The sequence below is a fragment of the Cyprinodon tularosa genome, unplaced genomic scaffold (assembly GCF_016077235.1).
Source record: "Cyprinodon tularosa strain WSP-4 unplaced genomic scaffold, ASM1607723v1 ctg290, whole genome shotgun sequence".
Classification (NCBI taxonomy): Eukaryota; Metazoa; Chordata; class Actinopteri; order Cyprinodontiformes; family Cyprinodontidae; genus Cyprinodon; species Cyprinodon tularosa.
Genome location: NW_024038997.1, coordinates 1,225,552 through 1,242,978, shown reverse-complemented (window position 1 = coordinate 1,242,978; position 17,427 = coordinate 1,225,552). Strand labels below are relative to the sequence as shown.

Here is a 17,427-nt window from a genome sequence, read left to right as displayed (position 1 = left end):
TCATCATCAACAAGAAATAAAGGCAGATGATATTTGATCTTATGGATGATAATTCTATAATATATGGCCTAACCTTTTTGTAATATGTGATTTATTTATTTTACTTTTTCCCAGTCATTCAACTTTTTGGATGTCTTATCTGTCAACCCATTCTCTCCCACCCCTTGTCCATGGAGAGGCTGGTCTCTTTCTCCAGTGGCCATTAGTCCACCCAATAATGTGATCTTTTCTTAAAGTAATTTACAGTAACTAATTGATTATACCAAAATCATTGTATGTTCTGTATATAAATCTGTATCATTTATCCATCCATCATCTGACAAGGATGACCCAAATTTTATGTTCAAGTTTTTTATTCCAAAAAAGACTAAAACACTAAATATTTTGACCTAATAGGCTGTGACTCTATCATAAATGTGTCTTGATCACATATGTGCCCTCTTCCTAATATTAAAAGGAGGGATGGTTGTTTTTTATGAAAATGGAGATTCTGAACACATTCAGTTGGATCCCTTTGACTAATCTGATCTCTAACATTCAGGATCTGAAAAAGTCATCACAACACAAATAAGAACATGGATTGTCATTTGAGTTCTTACGTGTTATCCATTTATCGCTTGTTCAAATTGCTGCTCATAAGTCAACCAAAAATGACAAAATGAGAACACCGCCCATCTGCACGAATACTATATGGTCAGGTTTATTCTTATTTCAAAAAGCACGTAAACTGACAGATTATTGGCCAAAATCATGTTAGAAAATATTAAACATGTAGTTTCTTGTGTTAGAAATGCATATCACGTCTTCCACACATATATTATGGCAGTAATGAGTATAGGTTGCTTTAATAGGACACACGAAGAAGAAGAGCAGTCGGTGGGTGGGTCGAAGAAGAAAGAGTAGCTAACTCTTAGCCGCTAACCACCCGGTGCTGCTTGCAGGGATTGCCTTGCTACATCTGTACATCAATATGGTCCAACTAGTGGGTTCCCTCCGAAAAGAACTGGCTGACTCCCTGTCCAGCTGCAAGGTTCTGGTGGTGGGAGCGGGGGGGATCGGCTGCGAGCTGCTGAAGAACCTCGTCCTCACCGGCTTCAAGAACATTGATGTGGTCCGTTCCGTTTCTGTCTGATGCTAGCAGCTAGCTAGGTCTTTGTGTTGCTCGGGGGTGTGCGGGTTTGAAGTAATTTCTGAGCTGTTTGTTTCAGAGATTAACTGTTTATAGAGATGAAATGCCTGCATTAATTTATGCGAGGCCCCAGAATGGGAAACCTATAAACATTAACCGTAGTTCAATGTTTTATTCAGGAATATTTGGCGCCATTACTGCTGCTAAGCTAGCCAGTCTTTGTACTGTGGCGTACTGGCCGCTGGCATGGGTTTAATTCAGGAACGAAATGGTCCTGAAGCTCTTCTGTTTAATTCTTTGGCATTTTCCTATGTAAGCAATGAAATGAGCCTTGATTAACAGCCATGTAGCTGAAGTAGATCCTTTAACAGAGAAGCAGCGAGACAGCTGGTATAAAGAATGGACACCTTTAACTAGTTAACTATAGAAATCATCTCAAAATATTAGTACATAGGCTGAGTTGGCAATTCACTATCGTAATTCATGTAATTTAACACCACAATAATCTCATCAATCAGGGATTTTATGTGGTTGCAGATACATACAATACAAACATACCATATAAGCAGTTCTGTAGAACCTCTAGTTTCATTTGAGGTTGATTTGTTATATATAGACCATTATACTTACATTATGGGTTTCGTGTGTACTGTTTTTTTAACTTAAGACGATTCCCTCAGGGTCGTTTAATAAAATTATATAATTTGATCACAGATTTTGCTAGGGTATCCTTTCAGACAGTTGTCTTGAGAAGTCTCCTTCCAGTTGGTGTTTTAACTGAAAGCTGTATATCAGCTTAAAGACAACTGAATAGAACAGAGGATGAGATACATTGGTGAAGCTGAGGTGTCAGTTAGGCCACTTGATTCAGATGTGTTGGTCCAGGGACGGAGCAATAAGTTGCAGATAACCTGTCTTTAAGGACTAGAGTGGGAGACCTTGCTGCAGTCAAACTGTGAGGAAAATAAAATGCAGTGGAATCCGCTTATAGTGATCATGTTGGTCCAGAGCCAATTTGAACACTATAAGCGGTTGATTATTATATCCGAATTTACCGTTATTTCACTTATTTTTTATGGAGAATATCATCTATATGCCATTTGTGTAGTTTTTAAATTAGAAAAATGAAATGAAACGAATAGCTTCCACATTAACAGAATTGTATTACTGTACCATGCAAGTTTAATTACAGTATACTGCGCTGTGCGTAGACATAACTCTGGTAGCCTGGTGCCGCTAATGCTTTTTTTTTTAACAAGTCTGAAGTTTGAAACAAATGGTTTCATAGAACAGCAACATAGAAGATAACTGCATAGGCTACAGAAAATTAAAGCTAGCCTACCTCTGTTTTGTGTTGCGGATCTGCTGCGCCGCATTAAGAAATCACTTCACATATTTATCCATGGTTCCCTGGATCAGAGTGTTGTCCAACACGAGTTCACTTGGTTTCAAAATGATGTAAAAGGTGAAAGTTGTTGAAACCAACATGCAGGAGTCCAGTCTTTAAAGTTTAAACTGCATTCCTCATCTCAGCCCTGGAAGGGACCTCTGCGATGATGTCCTCATCCATCACGGGCTCTGACACCAGAGTGCTGTCATCGCTTTCGATCAGCTTATGAATTATTTTTGCAAATGTTTGCATTCATAAAGTGGCCAAAAATGAATACTATAAGCAGATTTCTTGATTACTATAAACAAATTATTTAAACAGAGTTTGTATTAAATTATTCTGTCCCAAGCCTTTTGAACTTTTAAACAAGCAGAAGCACAAGAAACTTACTTATTTACTGATTCCTGCAGATTGACCTGGACACCATCGACGTAAGCAACCTGAACCGTCAGTTTCTCTTTCAGAAGAAGCATGTTGGGAAGTCTAAAGCAGAGGTATGTAACCTCCAAAGAACTGCAGTGTGCTGCATGGGCTCGCATCATGTTCAGCCACATGTTCACTCTGAAATCTGGGGGTTTTCCAGGTGGCCAAAGAGAGCGCCTTGCAGTTCTGCCCCACAGCAAATATCACAGCCTACCACGACAGCATCATGAAGTGAGATTTCCTTTTATTTCTTAAAATGAAACAGATCTTACCAAAATGTGTTTGGTTATTTATTTATTTTTTTTCTAGCCCTGATTACAATGTGGAGTTCTTTAGAAAGTTCAGCCTGGTGATGAACGCTCTGGATAACAGAGGTAACCTGAGATGAGATTTTTTATTTTTTTTTATTGAGCTCTCCTTGAAAGATGAACTCAGGTGATTAATAAATGTTTTGTTTCTTTTTCCTTCCAGCTGCCCGTAACCATGTTAACAGGATGTGCCTGGCAGCGGACATTCCTCTAATTGAAAGTGGCACAGCAGGGTACCTGGGACAGGTCACAGTCATCAAAAAGGTAACTTGTCAAAAAATTGCCTTTTTATTTCTTTATAAGAAAATGATTTAGAAGGACTGCCTGTATTTACAATGTCCTCTCTTTATGACTGTACTAGGGAATGACTGAGTGCTATGAGTGCGTACCAAAGCCGGCCCAAAAGACCTTCCCAGGATGCACCATCAGAAACACACCATCAGAACCAATTCACTGCATCGTCTGGGCGAAGTATCTTTTTAAGTAAGACTCACATTTTAACCAGGAGGATCCATTTACAGCTGCTGGAACTTGTTTGCACTCATGTTTTTAGTCTGGTTTTGGAATGTATTTTCATGATTTGGCCCAAAAAGAAATTAACTTTCCACAGAGAAGCTACTTTAACACATATATCTCAGGTATAAAAGAAAACAACCCATAGTTCAGTTTGTTGGTTGTGATTTAAATGTTTGATTTCTAGCCAGCTGTTTGGAGAAGAAGATGCCGATCAAGAAGTCTCACCAGATACGGCTGACCCAGAGGCTGCATGTGAGTCTGGCCTTAGAATCGTACTTATAAAAACATTACATGGTTTCACTGTTTTGGACATTGATGATTAAGAAGCAGACAAATGATTCGGTCAGTTCTGAACTGAGAACACGGTGTCCATGTTGACAGGGAATCCTGAAGAGACAGCAGCTCGTGCCACGGCGTCAGAGAAAGATGGCGACATCAGACGAGTTTCCACCAAAGAATGGGCCAAATCCACCGGGTACGACCCCATCAAAGTCTTCAACAAGGTAACCTGTCTTCTGTGTAACGTTTCATGGAATGCCTGAAGAACATGTTTGCTTTCCCTTCTTTATCGTAGTTCTGGTGGAATCACAGCTTTATGGAATTTTAGGGTCCCATTTCCCGTTATAGAACACGCTGAAATATCGAGAATAACGCCAAAGCTAGACTTGTTTACGCCTTAAAGTTAAGAATAAAGTGGAAGCAATATCTTAAGGGAAACCAAACCAGATTGCTTTAAATGACAGTGTCAGCAGGATGTCAACGTGTTAAAGAACAAAAATAAATATAGTGTTATTTAAATGTTAAGCATAAAGTGTCAGTCTCAGGTGCAGAACTTGACAGTTTGCTTTTACCATTGAATTACTTTTTTTATTTTATTTTTTTTCTCATAATTTGTAATTGTTCCTCACTTGTCCTCTTTATTGTTAAAATCAGGTAGGCAATAAAAAAATTGGCATAATTCATTAAATGTGATTATTGTGGCATTTAAAATGCTTAAAATGTATTTATTTAATTTTTTTTTATATGTTTATAAAAACAATATCATCAGATATATTGTATTGCAATATATTTGCGCAGAACTGTTTCCGGTTGATCATAAAGCTATATGTTCCGAAAAGAAGCTGGAGGTGGGGAAAACACTAGAGAATGGGGGGAAATGCAAATTTCAACAAAAAGTGGCTGGAAAACAAGGACGGGACATGGCTGCAGCCTGTCAACTGTAAAGATGACAAAGGATTTTGCCATGTTATTTTATATATATATATATATATATATAAGAGTCATGGGTACTTGTTGATGGCATTAAGAGCGTTAAATTAGAGTTACTTATTCCTGTATGAACTCTATGACCCTAATACTTGTCAGTTTTTGAGATGAAAGTTTAAAGAAAATAATAATTATATCATGTGGTTCTGAACTTGATGGTTAGATTTCCACTTGTATAGATGAAAGCTGTCTTAATCTCTGAGGATATGCCTCATTTGACTCTGTTAGGTGCTACAGGTGAAACAGAAATACCAATAAATATTGTTTGCACTAAGACTGCGATTGGCTGTAAAATATGTCATAGTATAATGCTTTTAATATCAGCTATTGTTTATAACTAGTGATTTATTTTTTACCTTAAATGACCCAGGGGGAAAAGCCACATTTAGATGAACCTTTCTTTTGAATCGGTGTTTTAATGGTGATAAAGTGTTTATTGCAATATATTATTGTCTAAATACCCAGCTCTAGATTGCTGTAATCAGTTTTTAAATGTATTTGATATACCTAGAGAAAAGGACCAGAGCTGACGGGGAATGTTTGGGATTTTAAAAGCTGCCAGATCAGCGTATCTGTACCCTTAGTTCCTGTCATTGTGATTTGAGTTTTATTGTGATTTTTATTTAACCTTGTTCTTGTCTGGTAGTTTGTCAGAAACGTGTTAGACTAAGGTCACTGCAATCTGTGTTGGAATTTTATCAGCTCTGATCTGAAGTGATGTTCTCTCCTCTGATTGGCTTTTCTCCAAAGCTTTTCAAAGATGACATCATGTACCTGCTGACCATGGATAAGCTGTGGAAAAAGAGGAAAGCTCCCACCCCTTTGGACTGGCAGCAGCTGGAAAACAGTGGTACGTTTTCATTGTTTTTAAGTAAAGTGAGTATTTAGGTTTGTGGTTTCGGCACATTTGTGGGATTATGGAGTTAAAAACCAAGCATTTATTTTTAAGAATGACACTGTTTCTTCTAAACCAGAACCTTATTTTATAGTCAAACCTCCCAAAAAGCTGGTTGTCTTTAACTGCACACCATTCCTGCTTAAACAATTGTCTTGTTTCAAATTCATGAAGCAAATCAGAGGAATTGGGTGAAATTCTCCTGTCTTCCTCTTAGCTCGTCCTCAGGAGGAAAGTCCAGCATCTTCAGGGTTGAAGGACCAGCAGGTCCTGGATGTTTGGGGCTACTGCCAGCTGTTCCGGCACAGCGTGGAAACGCTGCGCTCACAGCTGCAGGAGAAGGGCGCAGGCGCCGAGCTCGTTTGGGACAAGGTAAAAAAGAGGAAACTACATTTCTCTGTTCTAAAACCTGAGTCCGAGCTGTATATCTTTATATCTTCACATACATTTCTCACTGATCTTGTGTTTTGTTTTATCCTACCATCAAGAAGTATTAAGTAGTGTGCTTAAAATGTTAGCAAAACAGAGCCATTTAAATACTTGATCCTTTAAGCTAATTCTTTCTGTGCCAGGATGACCCTCCGGCCATGGACTTTGTTACTGCAGCAGCAAACCTGCGTATGAACATCTTCAGCATGAACATGAAGAGCCGCTTTGATGTAAAGTGTAAGTTTTTTATTTCTGGCTGCAGGAAATGTATCACAAATACATTGTCATTGGTTTGCACAATATTAACATGGCATGCTAATAAGACCCATGATGCTGGGTGTCACATTAACACCTGATACAGAACAGGATCTAAAGCAGACCTGGGCTGGGAGGAAATTTGGACTGTATGATAGCCCTAAACAAAAAAACTTATGGTTGCAGCTCTGGCTTGTTTTATTTTACACATACTGAATTACTAAATTAAACTGTGGAACAAGAGAAATGCTTGCTAAATCGTGGGCTGATCTTCAGCATAATCTTTAAAGTCGAAGTAAAGTTTGATTATTTTCTAAAGTACGAGTAGCAAGAATCTAGGAGGGAACTGTGGATTTATAACATTTGATATTGGTGCAGTTATTTACCAGTTATGTCAGCAGACAGCCGTTGTTCAGAGCTTCAGTCGAATGCTTTTTCTTTCAGCTATGGCAGGAAACATCATTCCAGCTATTGCCACAACCAACGCTGTTATAGCAGGACTCATCGTGCTGGAAGGACTGAAGATCCTCTCCGGAGAGCTGGAATCCTGCCGCTCGGTTCGTTCTGGAGCTCTGCAGTTTTATATTTCACAGTATTTATTTCTCTTAGTGAAGATAACATTTTTCTTATTATACCGTATTTTCACGACCATAAGGCGCACCGCACTAAAAGGCGCAGTCTCAGTTATGTGTCCCATTTCTGTATTTAACACACACATAAGGCGCACCGGACTATAGGGCGCGTTTTTTATATACAGGTACATGTCCTCTACTACCTTTAAATAGCTCTACTGCGTATTTAAAAAATACAGCGGGGGCAAAAGTGAGTATGACTGTGCTTTATTCATGTATTTATTACAAAGTATTAATCAAACCTGGGAGCTGGCCATGAGACAGACACATCGCAGATGACACAGCGCTGTGATTACTCCTAAATTAACTTAAAATCCTGAAACCTGCCGACGGAATATGTTCGCTTTTATTGCCGGTATCCTGGTGCCTGCACTGTAAATTATTTAGATGAAAAACACCTGCCAGCCGCCGCGGTGAGGCTGCTGTTGAAGGGATTTCTGCTGTCGGTGCACCGCTGGTATGTGGGGGTCTGAGCGCCTCCGACAGAAATAGATAATCTGGATGAACTGACTGCAATTATGAAGTTTTCAGGTGGCCTTTCTCACTTAAAAACATATTAAAACTACTTTATTCCCACTGATCACAGCAAATATAGCTGCAAGATTTAGATTATTTAGATGAAAAAACACCTGCCAGCCACCGCGGTGAAGAGGAGGAGACCCGGCCCAGAGGCTGCTGTTGAATTAAGTTTTCAGGTAGAAAAATAGAGCGGGAGCAAAACTGAGTATGTTTGTGCTTTATTCATGTATTTATTACAAAGTATTAATGAAACCCATCAAAGTCATCATCCTCTGTTTCTGAATAAAACAGCTGCGCTAAATCAGACATGCCAATTTCCCATTCTTCGCTGTCAGTCACTTTCCGTGCAGCGCGGCTCCTCAGAAATAACGCCGGCTTTTGCGAAAGCTTGAACAACAGAGCCAGCAGACACAGTCCATCTACAATCCATCCGCAAACTGTGGCGTAACTTGCCCGGCGCTGCCTTCCACTTATCCTGAAACTGTGGTCTCCGTCTGTCATCCATCGCTCCCACGCCGCTCGCAGCCTTACTTTGAACGGCCGCTTCACACTGAGTGTCGAGCGGTTGAAGCTCCTTTGTCAGACCCCCCGGGATAACGGCGAGCACAGCGTTCATTTGATTCACCTTTTTTTCACATCGGCTGTGAGATGGGCACGCAGCGATGGTGATGCGTGGAAAAAACCACCTGGTCTCCTCACATACACCTGCCTCAGCCACGCTTTCATCATCTTCTCATCCATCCAGCCTTTTTCATTTGCGTTAATATCATGTCATCAGAGCGCTGTGTCTGTCTCGCTGTCAGCTCCCAGATCAGCTTCTCTGATTGGTTGATGCGCCGCGTCCAGCAGCAAAACTTTAATTTTTCCATCTCGAGCAGCAGCAGCACGTTGGCGGCGCGTCAGATGCTTAAACGCTCCCGACGTGCTGCACCTGCTGCTCAAAACGCGCTGCGGGACCTTTTGCTGCGCGTCAACCATTGACTTTGCATGTAAACTCGCTGCTTCTGCTGCACCTGCTGGGTCCGGTTCACACCGATGTCGAGCGGTTGAACAGCGAGCACAGCATTAATTTGTTTCCCCATGTTTTTCACATCAGCTGTGAGATGGGCACGCATGGAGTTACATATTAACAGCGATGGTGATGAGTGGAAAAAAAAACACCTGGTCTCCTTACATTCAGCCACTCTTTCATCATCTCCTCAATGAGGTGGTCTCAAAAGTCGCAGTTACAACACACATAGGACGCACCGCACATTTTGAGGGAAAAAAAAGACGTTTAAGTGCGCCTTATAGTCGTGAAAATACGGTAAATGTAATGTTTTGTGTGCCTCTTTATAAAGCTTATTTAGAATAGTGGCGTTAACTCCAGATGTTAGAGTTCGACTCATGGTTTCTAGTTGTCTAAACAAACAGGCAAATCGTTTTTCTATGTTTCATTAACTGTATTTCTTTGGATGGTGTTAAAACCACGGCACCCCTCTGCTTTCCTCCTGTTTTTCCCGGACAGATAGTGGTTTGTTGTTTGGAGGAAACTTTTAGCTCAGTGCTGAGGCTCAGAGCTGCAGTCAGCCACCCCTCCACTGCTCTTTACTGTGACCAACTTTCTAAAACTCTGAAAAAAAACCTAGGTTGTCAGTTTGAAGTTTTTTTCTCTGAATCATGTGAATGTCCTTTAATTTTTTTAAAACCTGACTATTTAAAGCACCACAGACAGAGTTGATTACCTAATAGGGTTTAATTGTGTGTTTTCAGCTCTTATGGTCTCCTATCAAAAGTGAATGCATGTCTTAACGATACAGCATGCCTCTCCTTCAGTGTTGCAACTAACAATTATTTTTGCCAGGCGGTTAATCTGCAGGTAACTTTTTCGGATAGCAAAATTTCCTTTACTGAAGATTTTTTCTAAACCGGGTGAAACTAAAACTTTTCCATTTGTTGAGTTGTGCATAGAGCTTATTGATTGACCAAACAGTTGTTTTTTTTATCTTGAAAGCAAAATGCTAGGTATTTTGAAATATGTAGCTGTTAGCAAAGGTTAGGTGGATGTCATTCTCACTTTAGGTGAGTTGTTGACTGTGTTGTGTACTGTACAGGCTGTGCTTCTCTGATGAGGGGTTTGGCATTGGTCGGTTGTCTGATGGGTAGTACAGATCAAAGTTTCAAGGACAGCTAAACTAGCTTTCTGTTTCAGTGCACCCTGCTGTTAGATCAGTACGTATTTGCTAAAGCCATGACAACATGGTAAATATTCTGTATCTACAAGTGATTAAGGTCTAAAATGATGCTGCAAATATTTAATTGGCAATATCAGCATGTCCAATATTCATAGTGCGAAAGTGAAGTAAGGGTTGGTTATGTGCTTGTATATTTTCTGCAAATTTAAATTTTACCATTTGCACAGTCTTATAGCATAGGATCAGGCTTTTAGCTAGCATTGTGTACAGGCATATATTGTACGGCCTTTACCAAAAAAAAAAGACAATTGTACATTTTTTGGGATATTTTCCCCTGGAATCTTCGCTCAAATGTTCAAAATTTCACTCCACTGAAACATTTTAATGGCTAAATTAACTTAAAATGTCAAAACCTGCAGGCAAAATATGTTTACTTTTATTATTCTGGTGCTTGCAGTTTGTACCACATACCTTTTAGACGCTAACATCTACTTCCAGCTGCTACGAAAAGTAGGGAAAACCCCCAGAGAAGTGACTGGGCCTTAGGCAGCTCTTGCTAGATTCCCAGTGACGGTGCACTGCCATTATGTGGGGGGCTGAGCGGCTCCGACAGCGTAATAATATTTCAATACTTCAGGATCGTAATCTTGATGAACTGACTGCACACAATGTTTTGAGGTGGACTTTCTCACATAAAATTGTCGTAAAGCCGCTCTCTGCAATTGAACAGCAGAAGCACGATGCTACGTTCACACTACACTTTCTGATAGTTTAAATTAACCTATTAAAAATAATATTGTACCTAAAAATGATCTCATGTCTTCCTTATGTTTTCAACTCTAGTAGAGCAGACATACTTTCAATAATCAGGACAAAAGTTTGCTGTATTACACCTCAAAATGCAGAAAATAGTGTTTCAGAGTCTAAATTTCAAGATTTTCCTGGTGAGGATTCCTCAGACCTCCCTATGCTGTGCAAAGCCTAAAGATGTGATACACCAAGGTGTACACCCTAATTTTCACAGCTTTAAACCTGGATAGGATACTATTGGCTTTGCCCTAAATGGTTAATGTCACAGCGTGATGGAACCAGAGGTTTGAGTATTCAGGTACTCTAACAACTGATATCGCCATCATGTTATTTTCTAATATCGTTCAGCCCTGCTTGTGATCCTGTAATCATGGAACATGAGTAGCATTTAAAGGCATGGGCCTTGATAATCTATCATCTTTTTACTTGGTTACTATAGCTCCCTCTAGGGTTCTTGATCCATGTCCATACAAAGTTATCCGTAGTGTAACTTATGTTGGTGCACAAGCTGAACATATGAGCCGAAATCGAACTGCAACCACCACATGGGGTCTGAAAATAAAAGCTCAGGTCTTGTATTTATCAGAAGACCCATTATTTGTAGTAATTAGGTAATTGTTACTTTTTCTCCAGATCTTCCTGAATAAATGTCCAAACCTCAGAAAGAAACTGCTGGTGCCGTGTATTCTGGACAAGCCCAGTCCGAACTGTTACGTCTGTGCCAGCAAACCAGAGGTCACAGTTAAAGTCAACGTGCAGAAGACAACAGTTCTGTCTCTGCAGGACAAGGTGATGTTTGCATCAAACAGCCACGCAGTGGGTCTTCGCTGCTGCAGGTTTGCAGCATTGGTCTGATGCATTTTCTTGTTCACCTCTTGTTGCATTTCAATCTCTCACTTTAGATCCTAAAGGAACGGTTTGGCATGGTGGCTCCAGATGTTCAGATAGAAGATGGCAAAGGAACCATTCTTATCTCCTCAGAGGAAGGAGAGACAGAAGGTAGGAAGAAACTTAAACCGGTAAAGACATTTTTATCGAACTTGAACATTTGAAACACATTTCCATTTGTAGTTTCTGACCTGATAGTGAAATATTAATCGGGATTAGCCCTCTTTGTCATAAAGCTTGAACTTCCTTCTCAATAGACTGTTAAATAAGTTTCTACAGTCAAAGGAGTCTTCAGATCTGCTGCAAGATAGACAGCTACAGGAAATCCTTCCTGTCTACAGCTGTTAGACAGGAAGATTTTTTTTTGTGAGGGTACATATATAACTTTCATTCCAATACATTTTTAGGAAGCTATTTGTTATTCTATTTTTTTTAACTCGGCTTAGCTTTGTAATCCGCTGTTGCTGTTTTTCTTCCTTGAAATGCAGTTCAAATGCTTCTCCCACAGATAATAACAGGTTTCCTGGATGTTTTATTATTCTATGTTTTTTAACACACTGGGGTCAAATGGAAGCTCATTCTTATTAGGAGGCATTTGCAGAACTTTGACATGCTAAGGAGGTAGTAACTACCTTCAAGAAGAAGCAAAACATGCAACACGATTTTAGAGATTTGCATGATGTTCTATAAATAAGAAAAACTCGGGTCAGATATTATTTGTAGTTTAAAATGTGATTAAGGCGTTGGTTGTTTCCGTGTGGCCACATCGTTCAGTAGAACAAACCATAGTTGTTTTCTTTGTGTTAATAGATTCAACCTTAAACCTCTATTACATAGTGAAAGTGTGTGGAGAATCTCCTGTTTTCTATTGTTGTTTTTAAATGAATGAAAATAAAAATTGCTGTCCTTATTATTTGGGACATTTTTTTGCCAAAGTTCTTGACAGGTAGAATCGGTAACAGTGATTCTACACATCGATGGTTTCTGAAAGCTATGAAAATTATACAGCAATGTACTAATACTAGAAATTTTGATTTCTACTTTTAAATACTTAAGTACTTTTAAATAAATGTATCTTTGAATACTGAAGTATTTTTAAAGTGAGTACTTCAACACTTTGACTTGAGTAGATTATGACCAAGTATCAATACTTTTACTCAAGTACTACTGTTGGGTACTTTGTCCATCACTGCACTAAACAGTTTGATTTTCTTACTCTGGTGGGGAGTCAGTAATGGGTTTGATGTGCACTTGTGGTCGGTCTTTTGGAACCATCTTTAGAAACGGCCATCAGTGGCAGAGAAAACTGTCCCTGCCTGGTGAATAAGAGCACACCACATGATGGGTGGCTTTCATTGTAATGTTTATTCTTATCGTGATTAGTTTCTAGTCAAAAGAACTTTGATTCGTCTAAATGATCCAATCAGAATCAATGATAAAAACCTGAGGAACCTGCTGAAATATCAGAATTTTTTTATTTTATGTACTATTTTTGTTCTTTTTCTTTCTTTTTTTTTTCCCATTAGGGACTCAATACATTATGAGAATATGATTAAATTTGGTTACTGAGGTGTTTAGTGGCCTAAATTATACTTTTGTTATGTAACTGGTGCCATGAAAAAGCTGAATTGAAATCTTTATTCTTCAAAAGGTATTATTTATATTTGTTGTCAGTCACAGCCAGAGAGCTGCCCCAGAAAGGCTGCAAAGAAATAGTTTTATTATCCTGAAATTTGTCGTTATCAGGGTTCTATCATCCAATATCATAAGATTTAAAGTGCATATCGCCCAGCCCTACACCACACCCACACATACACCCAGATAATCCAACCAATCGTTAATAAACTGACTAACATATACAGATGCTATGTAGTACATGGAGGAAAACTCATTTTTCACTGTGGGGAAACTGTAAGGTTATGAATGGGAAAGGGAAAAAAGGGTATTGTCTTTAAACTTTAGCAATACACCTCTAAGTTATGATGTAATATATTGCTCAAAACTGATAGCATCCATCTAAATGTTTCTGCTTCACCACCCTGTAAAATGTTGCAGAGAACCATCCTAGAATGCTGCCTCATCATGCATATTCCTTAGAAAAGCTTAAATTACTCAGAGATCCCAGTGTGCTGAGATGGTAAATAAATGTCCCAGGTTCTACTCTGGTCCACTAAACAAGCTTTATTCACTAAAGCCTTATCCACAGAACCCCACCAGACTGTGGTTCTATTGGATACTGTTTTTTAATCTGCATAATTTCCTCTTCACAGCCAACAACAACAAATTCCTCTCTGAATTTGGGATTCGAAATGGCAGCCGTCTCCAAGCTGACGACTTCCTCCAAGATTACACGCTCCTCATCAACGTACTGCACACGTAGGTGCCTCCATGTTTGTGGAGATTTCTCCAAAAGGGATTTCTCTTTTGGAGAAATTTCCAGAGCAAAGTGAAAATCCTAAAATTTGCATCTTTGTTTGTTGGCAGTGAGGAGCTTGAGCGAGACGTGGAGTTTGAGGTGGTGGGTGAGGCTCCAGACAAAGCTCCTCCCCCTCAGAGCAACAAGGAAGAAGTAAACAGCATCACTAACGGCAACAAAGACTCTGCCCAGCCTTCCACTTCTTGTAAAGGTCTGCATATCCCCATCCTTTTTTTTTTTCTCCAGTGCTGCATGTCTTTCAATCATTTTTCCTTAACAGCAAAAAAGCTGATCATGTGTGCTTTTTGTAAAACACAATTTAAATGTTTGTTTCATGTTTCAGTTTATTTAAAACTAAATGTCTTCACTTTGGTTTTAGTTTGCGTCTTAATGATAACCCGTTTCATATTTGGTTTTAGTTACAGCAGACGATGATGACCTCATGATAATTGACTCTGATGAGGAGGTGGGGGCACCATCCAGTTCTGCGGCAGTAGCAAGTGGCACCAAGAGGAAGCACCCAGACTCAGAGACAGGTGAAGCCTCCACCAAGCGCCCACGGACGGACCAATCAGCTGCGACAAACTATGACGACGATGACATCATTGCTTTGGACTGAATCCCTGTCGGTCCCATCCGAAGGACCCCAATGTTTTGTTTTTTTGCTTCAAACAGAAAGTAGGCTGAGAGAAATAAACCACCAGTTCAATGAAGAACAATTTCATCTTTAGGTCCCTCCCCTTTTTTTGTGCTTTCATACCCACTTTCTGACATCATACTGTAAATAGTCAATATTTTAACAAACTTTTGAAAATGCAGTCATTGCATATTTTTATTCATTTAGAGTCCTGAAATACTTCTCTTGATGGTTTAAAAAAGTGCTTTTTTTTGTAATTTTTTAAAATAAATGTACTGTATTTCTCAAGCAACAGAAGTCGGGATGGTGGTGGAGGTTTTTTGTAAAGCTCGAAAAAGAATATTCACAGGAAAAAGTACATAAGGTGAGCAGGCAGAGGTGTCTGTAGATATGGGGGCCCCTGCGTGTAAAAGCCATTGACGTCTTACGGGTTTGGTGATGAACACAGAGAGAGATTCTGGCCAGTTTGTGCCAAAAGGTTGTTAGTTTGCTACCTCTTTTCCACAGTTGAAACAATTTTTCTGGAAATATGTACCGTCATTAACTTGGCCTAGCTGGGGCATTTGCTCTGGAAGAATGCAAAACATTTTCCCCATAGAGAAGCCAACATGGTTCCCAGAGAAAATGCATTCAGCTCTGGAAATATACAGCGGCTTTAAGTGCGACAGACTGAGAACATGAAGGTCAATTTGAAGCTGGACTTTGGAAACAGAAGCATGGTTAGTTACTGTCAGAGGCTGAGCATCTCTGGTTCTATTGTGTTCATTATTTCATTAGTGTTTTTTTTTTCTTTTTTCAGTAGGTTTTTGGACCAATTTGAAGAAAATAAAGGCAACCATTTCTGACCGTTTTCTGGGCGTTTTCTCTTTTTGCTTTGAAGTTTTGGACCTTCTGACAATAGATAATCACATTTTGGGGAATGTTATGATTGGTGCAATATACAATGTTTTTGAACTAGGGAAGGAAGGGAAAGAACCAACACAAGTCCAGGGAACATCTGCAGACTCCATGTAGGTTGCATGTATTTAAGCCCAAGAACATCTTGCTGCAAGTTGACAGTGCTACCAACGGAGCACAGTTCTTTGAGAGCAAAATAAGTTGCTCTTAGTAAAACTGTTTTCTCTAACAGAGTTCAATACAGCAATCAATATAAGAACCAGACCATTAGTACAGAAGTACAAATAGACTAAAATTTTATTAAAACTTTTAACTTATGGCCCTTGACCTAAATCCAAAACACTCAAACTATATTTCTGGCATTGCAGCAGCCTCTGCAGACTAGCAGATGTTTGGCAGTCTGCTTGTTCATGTCCATGTATGAAAACAGTCAACAGCTGCTTGTTAGGATGTTTGTGAAGCCTGTATGTTAATGAGGTACCTGATTTGTTCAAATTTTATCACAACAGATGAGTAAATTATACATCTTAGGGGTTTTTGACAAAGTTACTGCCCTTTGTTATTTAGATCTGGCATTCTTCATAAAGAGTGATGCAACTCTGAAGCTCGTAAACAAGCTGGAGAAAACTTGGGGTCAAAAGTCAGAAAATATCTCTTGAGTCTTTTCCAACCAGTTTAGGTGAAAAACATGCAAAAAGATAAATGCTGCATTTTATATATCTACACATAATTTTTTTCAGGGTTTCATTTGACAGATGATAGACTTTTCAGGCTGACAAATTATGGGAAAGGGCGCGTTATAAGGGTGATCTATATATTTATATAAACTGTAAATAGAAATATTCACCCCAAAGTATAACTTTTTACAGGTGCTCTGAGGCATACTACATGAAAAAGCTGGCTGATTTGATATCCCAGAGACGGTATTTAGATTTTATTGAATAACTTTTTGTATGACCTTCAACCTGTTGGATTATTTGTGTGGGGTAGGTGTGTGTACAAGTTTGTCTCCTGGAATTAAGATTATCACAATGACAAGGAGCATACTAATTTTGATTGATTGTTTGATTGACTATATTGATCTGACAGTGGAGAAATTTAATTATATCAGTTCAATAGTGAAACAGAAGATGCCAAAAGGAGGAAAAGGTGCATTGGGGTATATACAGTTAATACAGTGCATCCACGTGTATATAAAGATATATCTATATGTGATGCTGTGTTTTATTATTTCTTTTTTCAAGGGAAACATGTATTTTTTTCTCCATATTCCAACCATTTTGATCTAATAAATGCTCCTTTTGCTAATTCGATGTACATTCAATTAATTTCAAGTTGCATGTCTTTTTTTTTTTCTTTTTTCCTTATCTAAAGGCGGGTCTTTTATTAATGAGTTCAGCTCTTCAAGTAGTTTGGTTTCTTTTTCAGTGTTCGATTTCAATTCTTTATATTGTACATCCGTTAGCTTTAAATTTGAAGGACTCACATTTCTGGAAGTTGGTCATATGTTGATCATCAGATGTATTATTCCAAGTAGTTTAACCTTATAAAAAAAAAAAAGTCAGGTCTCTTAGTAGCGTATTGTTCAGTTTCTAGTATCCCTTTAATTTTCCAGATTGATCTTCTTTTCTTATATGTTATTATTTTATGATGTTCGTGGGGCATTTGAATGGGATGGAAGATGAAGAAATTAACAAGTCTATTGTGGAGTGGTGTGATCTATTGGTATTTGACCATGTAAAACCTATTGTATATAGATTTTTGCCTCTTTAACAAAGGTACCAATAATTACTGTGACGTCAGTTTAAACTGTTGACAGTTTCGTATCCGTTGTCATGTTGTT

The 17,427-nt window shown here is 38.9% G+C and overlaps 1 protein-coding gene across 1 annotated transcript; it reads left to right on the top strand.

Annotated features, from left to right (window-relative positions):
* Nucleotides 1–875: 875 nt before the first annotated feature.
* uba2 (ubiquitin-like modifier activating enzyme 2) lies at nucleotides 876–15,537 on the top strand. Its single transcript, XM_038290987.1, has 17 exons — nucleotides 876–1,111; nucleotides 2,930–3,013; nucleotides 3,103–3,173; nucleotides 3,252–3,316; nucleotides 3,414–3,514; nucleotides 3,612–3,733; nucleotides 3,951–4,018; nucleotides 4,148–4,269; nucleotides 5,783–5,882; nucleotides 6,145–6,299; nucleotides 6,500–6,593; nucleotides 7,056–7,168; nucleotides 11,380–11,535; nucleotides 11,649–11,745; nucleotides 13,905–14,010; nucleotides 14,119–14,261; nucleotides 14,470–15,537. Exons 1-17 carry the CDS (start codon nucleotides 971–973, stop codon nucleotides 14,667–14,669), a joined length of 1,938 nt encoding a protein of 645 aa, XP_038146915.1. The 5' UTR covers nucleotides 876–970; the 3' UTR covers nucleotides 14,670–15,537.
* The last annotated feature ends 1,890 nt before the right edge of the window (nucleotides 15,538–17,427 follow it).

What these genes read in the sequence shown, in the direction of transcription:
- uba2 (XM_038290987.1), top strand. Translation starts at nt 971, where the DNA reads ATGGTCCAACTAGTGGGTTCCCTCCGAAAAGAACTGGCTGACTCCCTG. An exon ending in GCAGCAGCTGGAAAACAGTG is followed by an intron (nt 5,883 to 6,144) that starts GTACGTTTTCAT and finishes TCTTCCTCTTAG; the next exon opens with CTCGTCCTCAGGAGGAAAGT. An exon ending in AGCTGGAATCCTGCCGCTCG is followed by an intron (nt 7,169 to 11,379) that starts GTTCGTTCTGGA and finishes CTTTTTCTCCAG; the next exon opens with ATCTTCCTGAATAAATGTCC.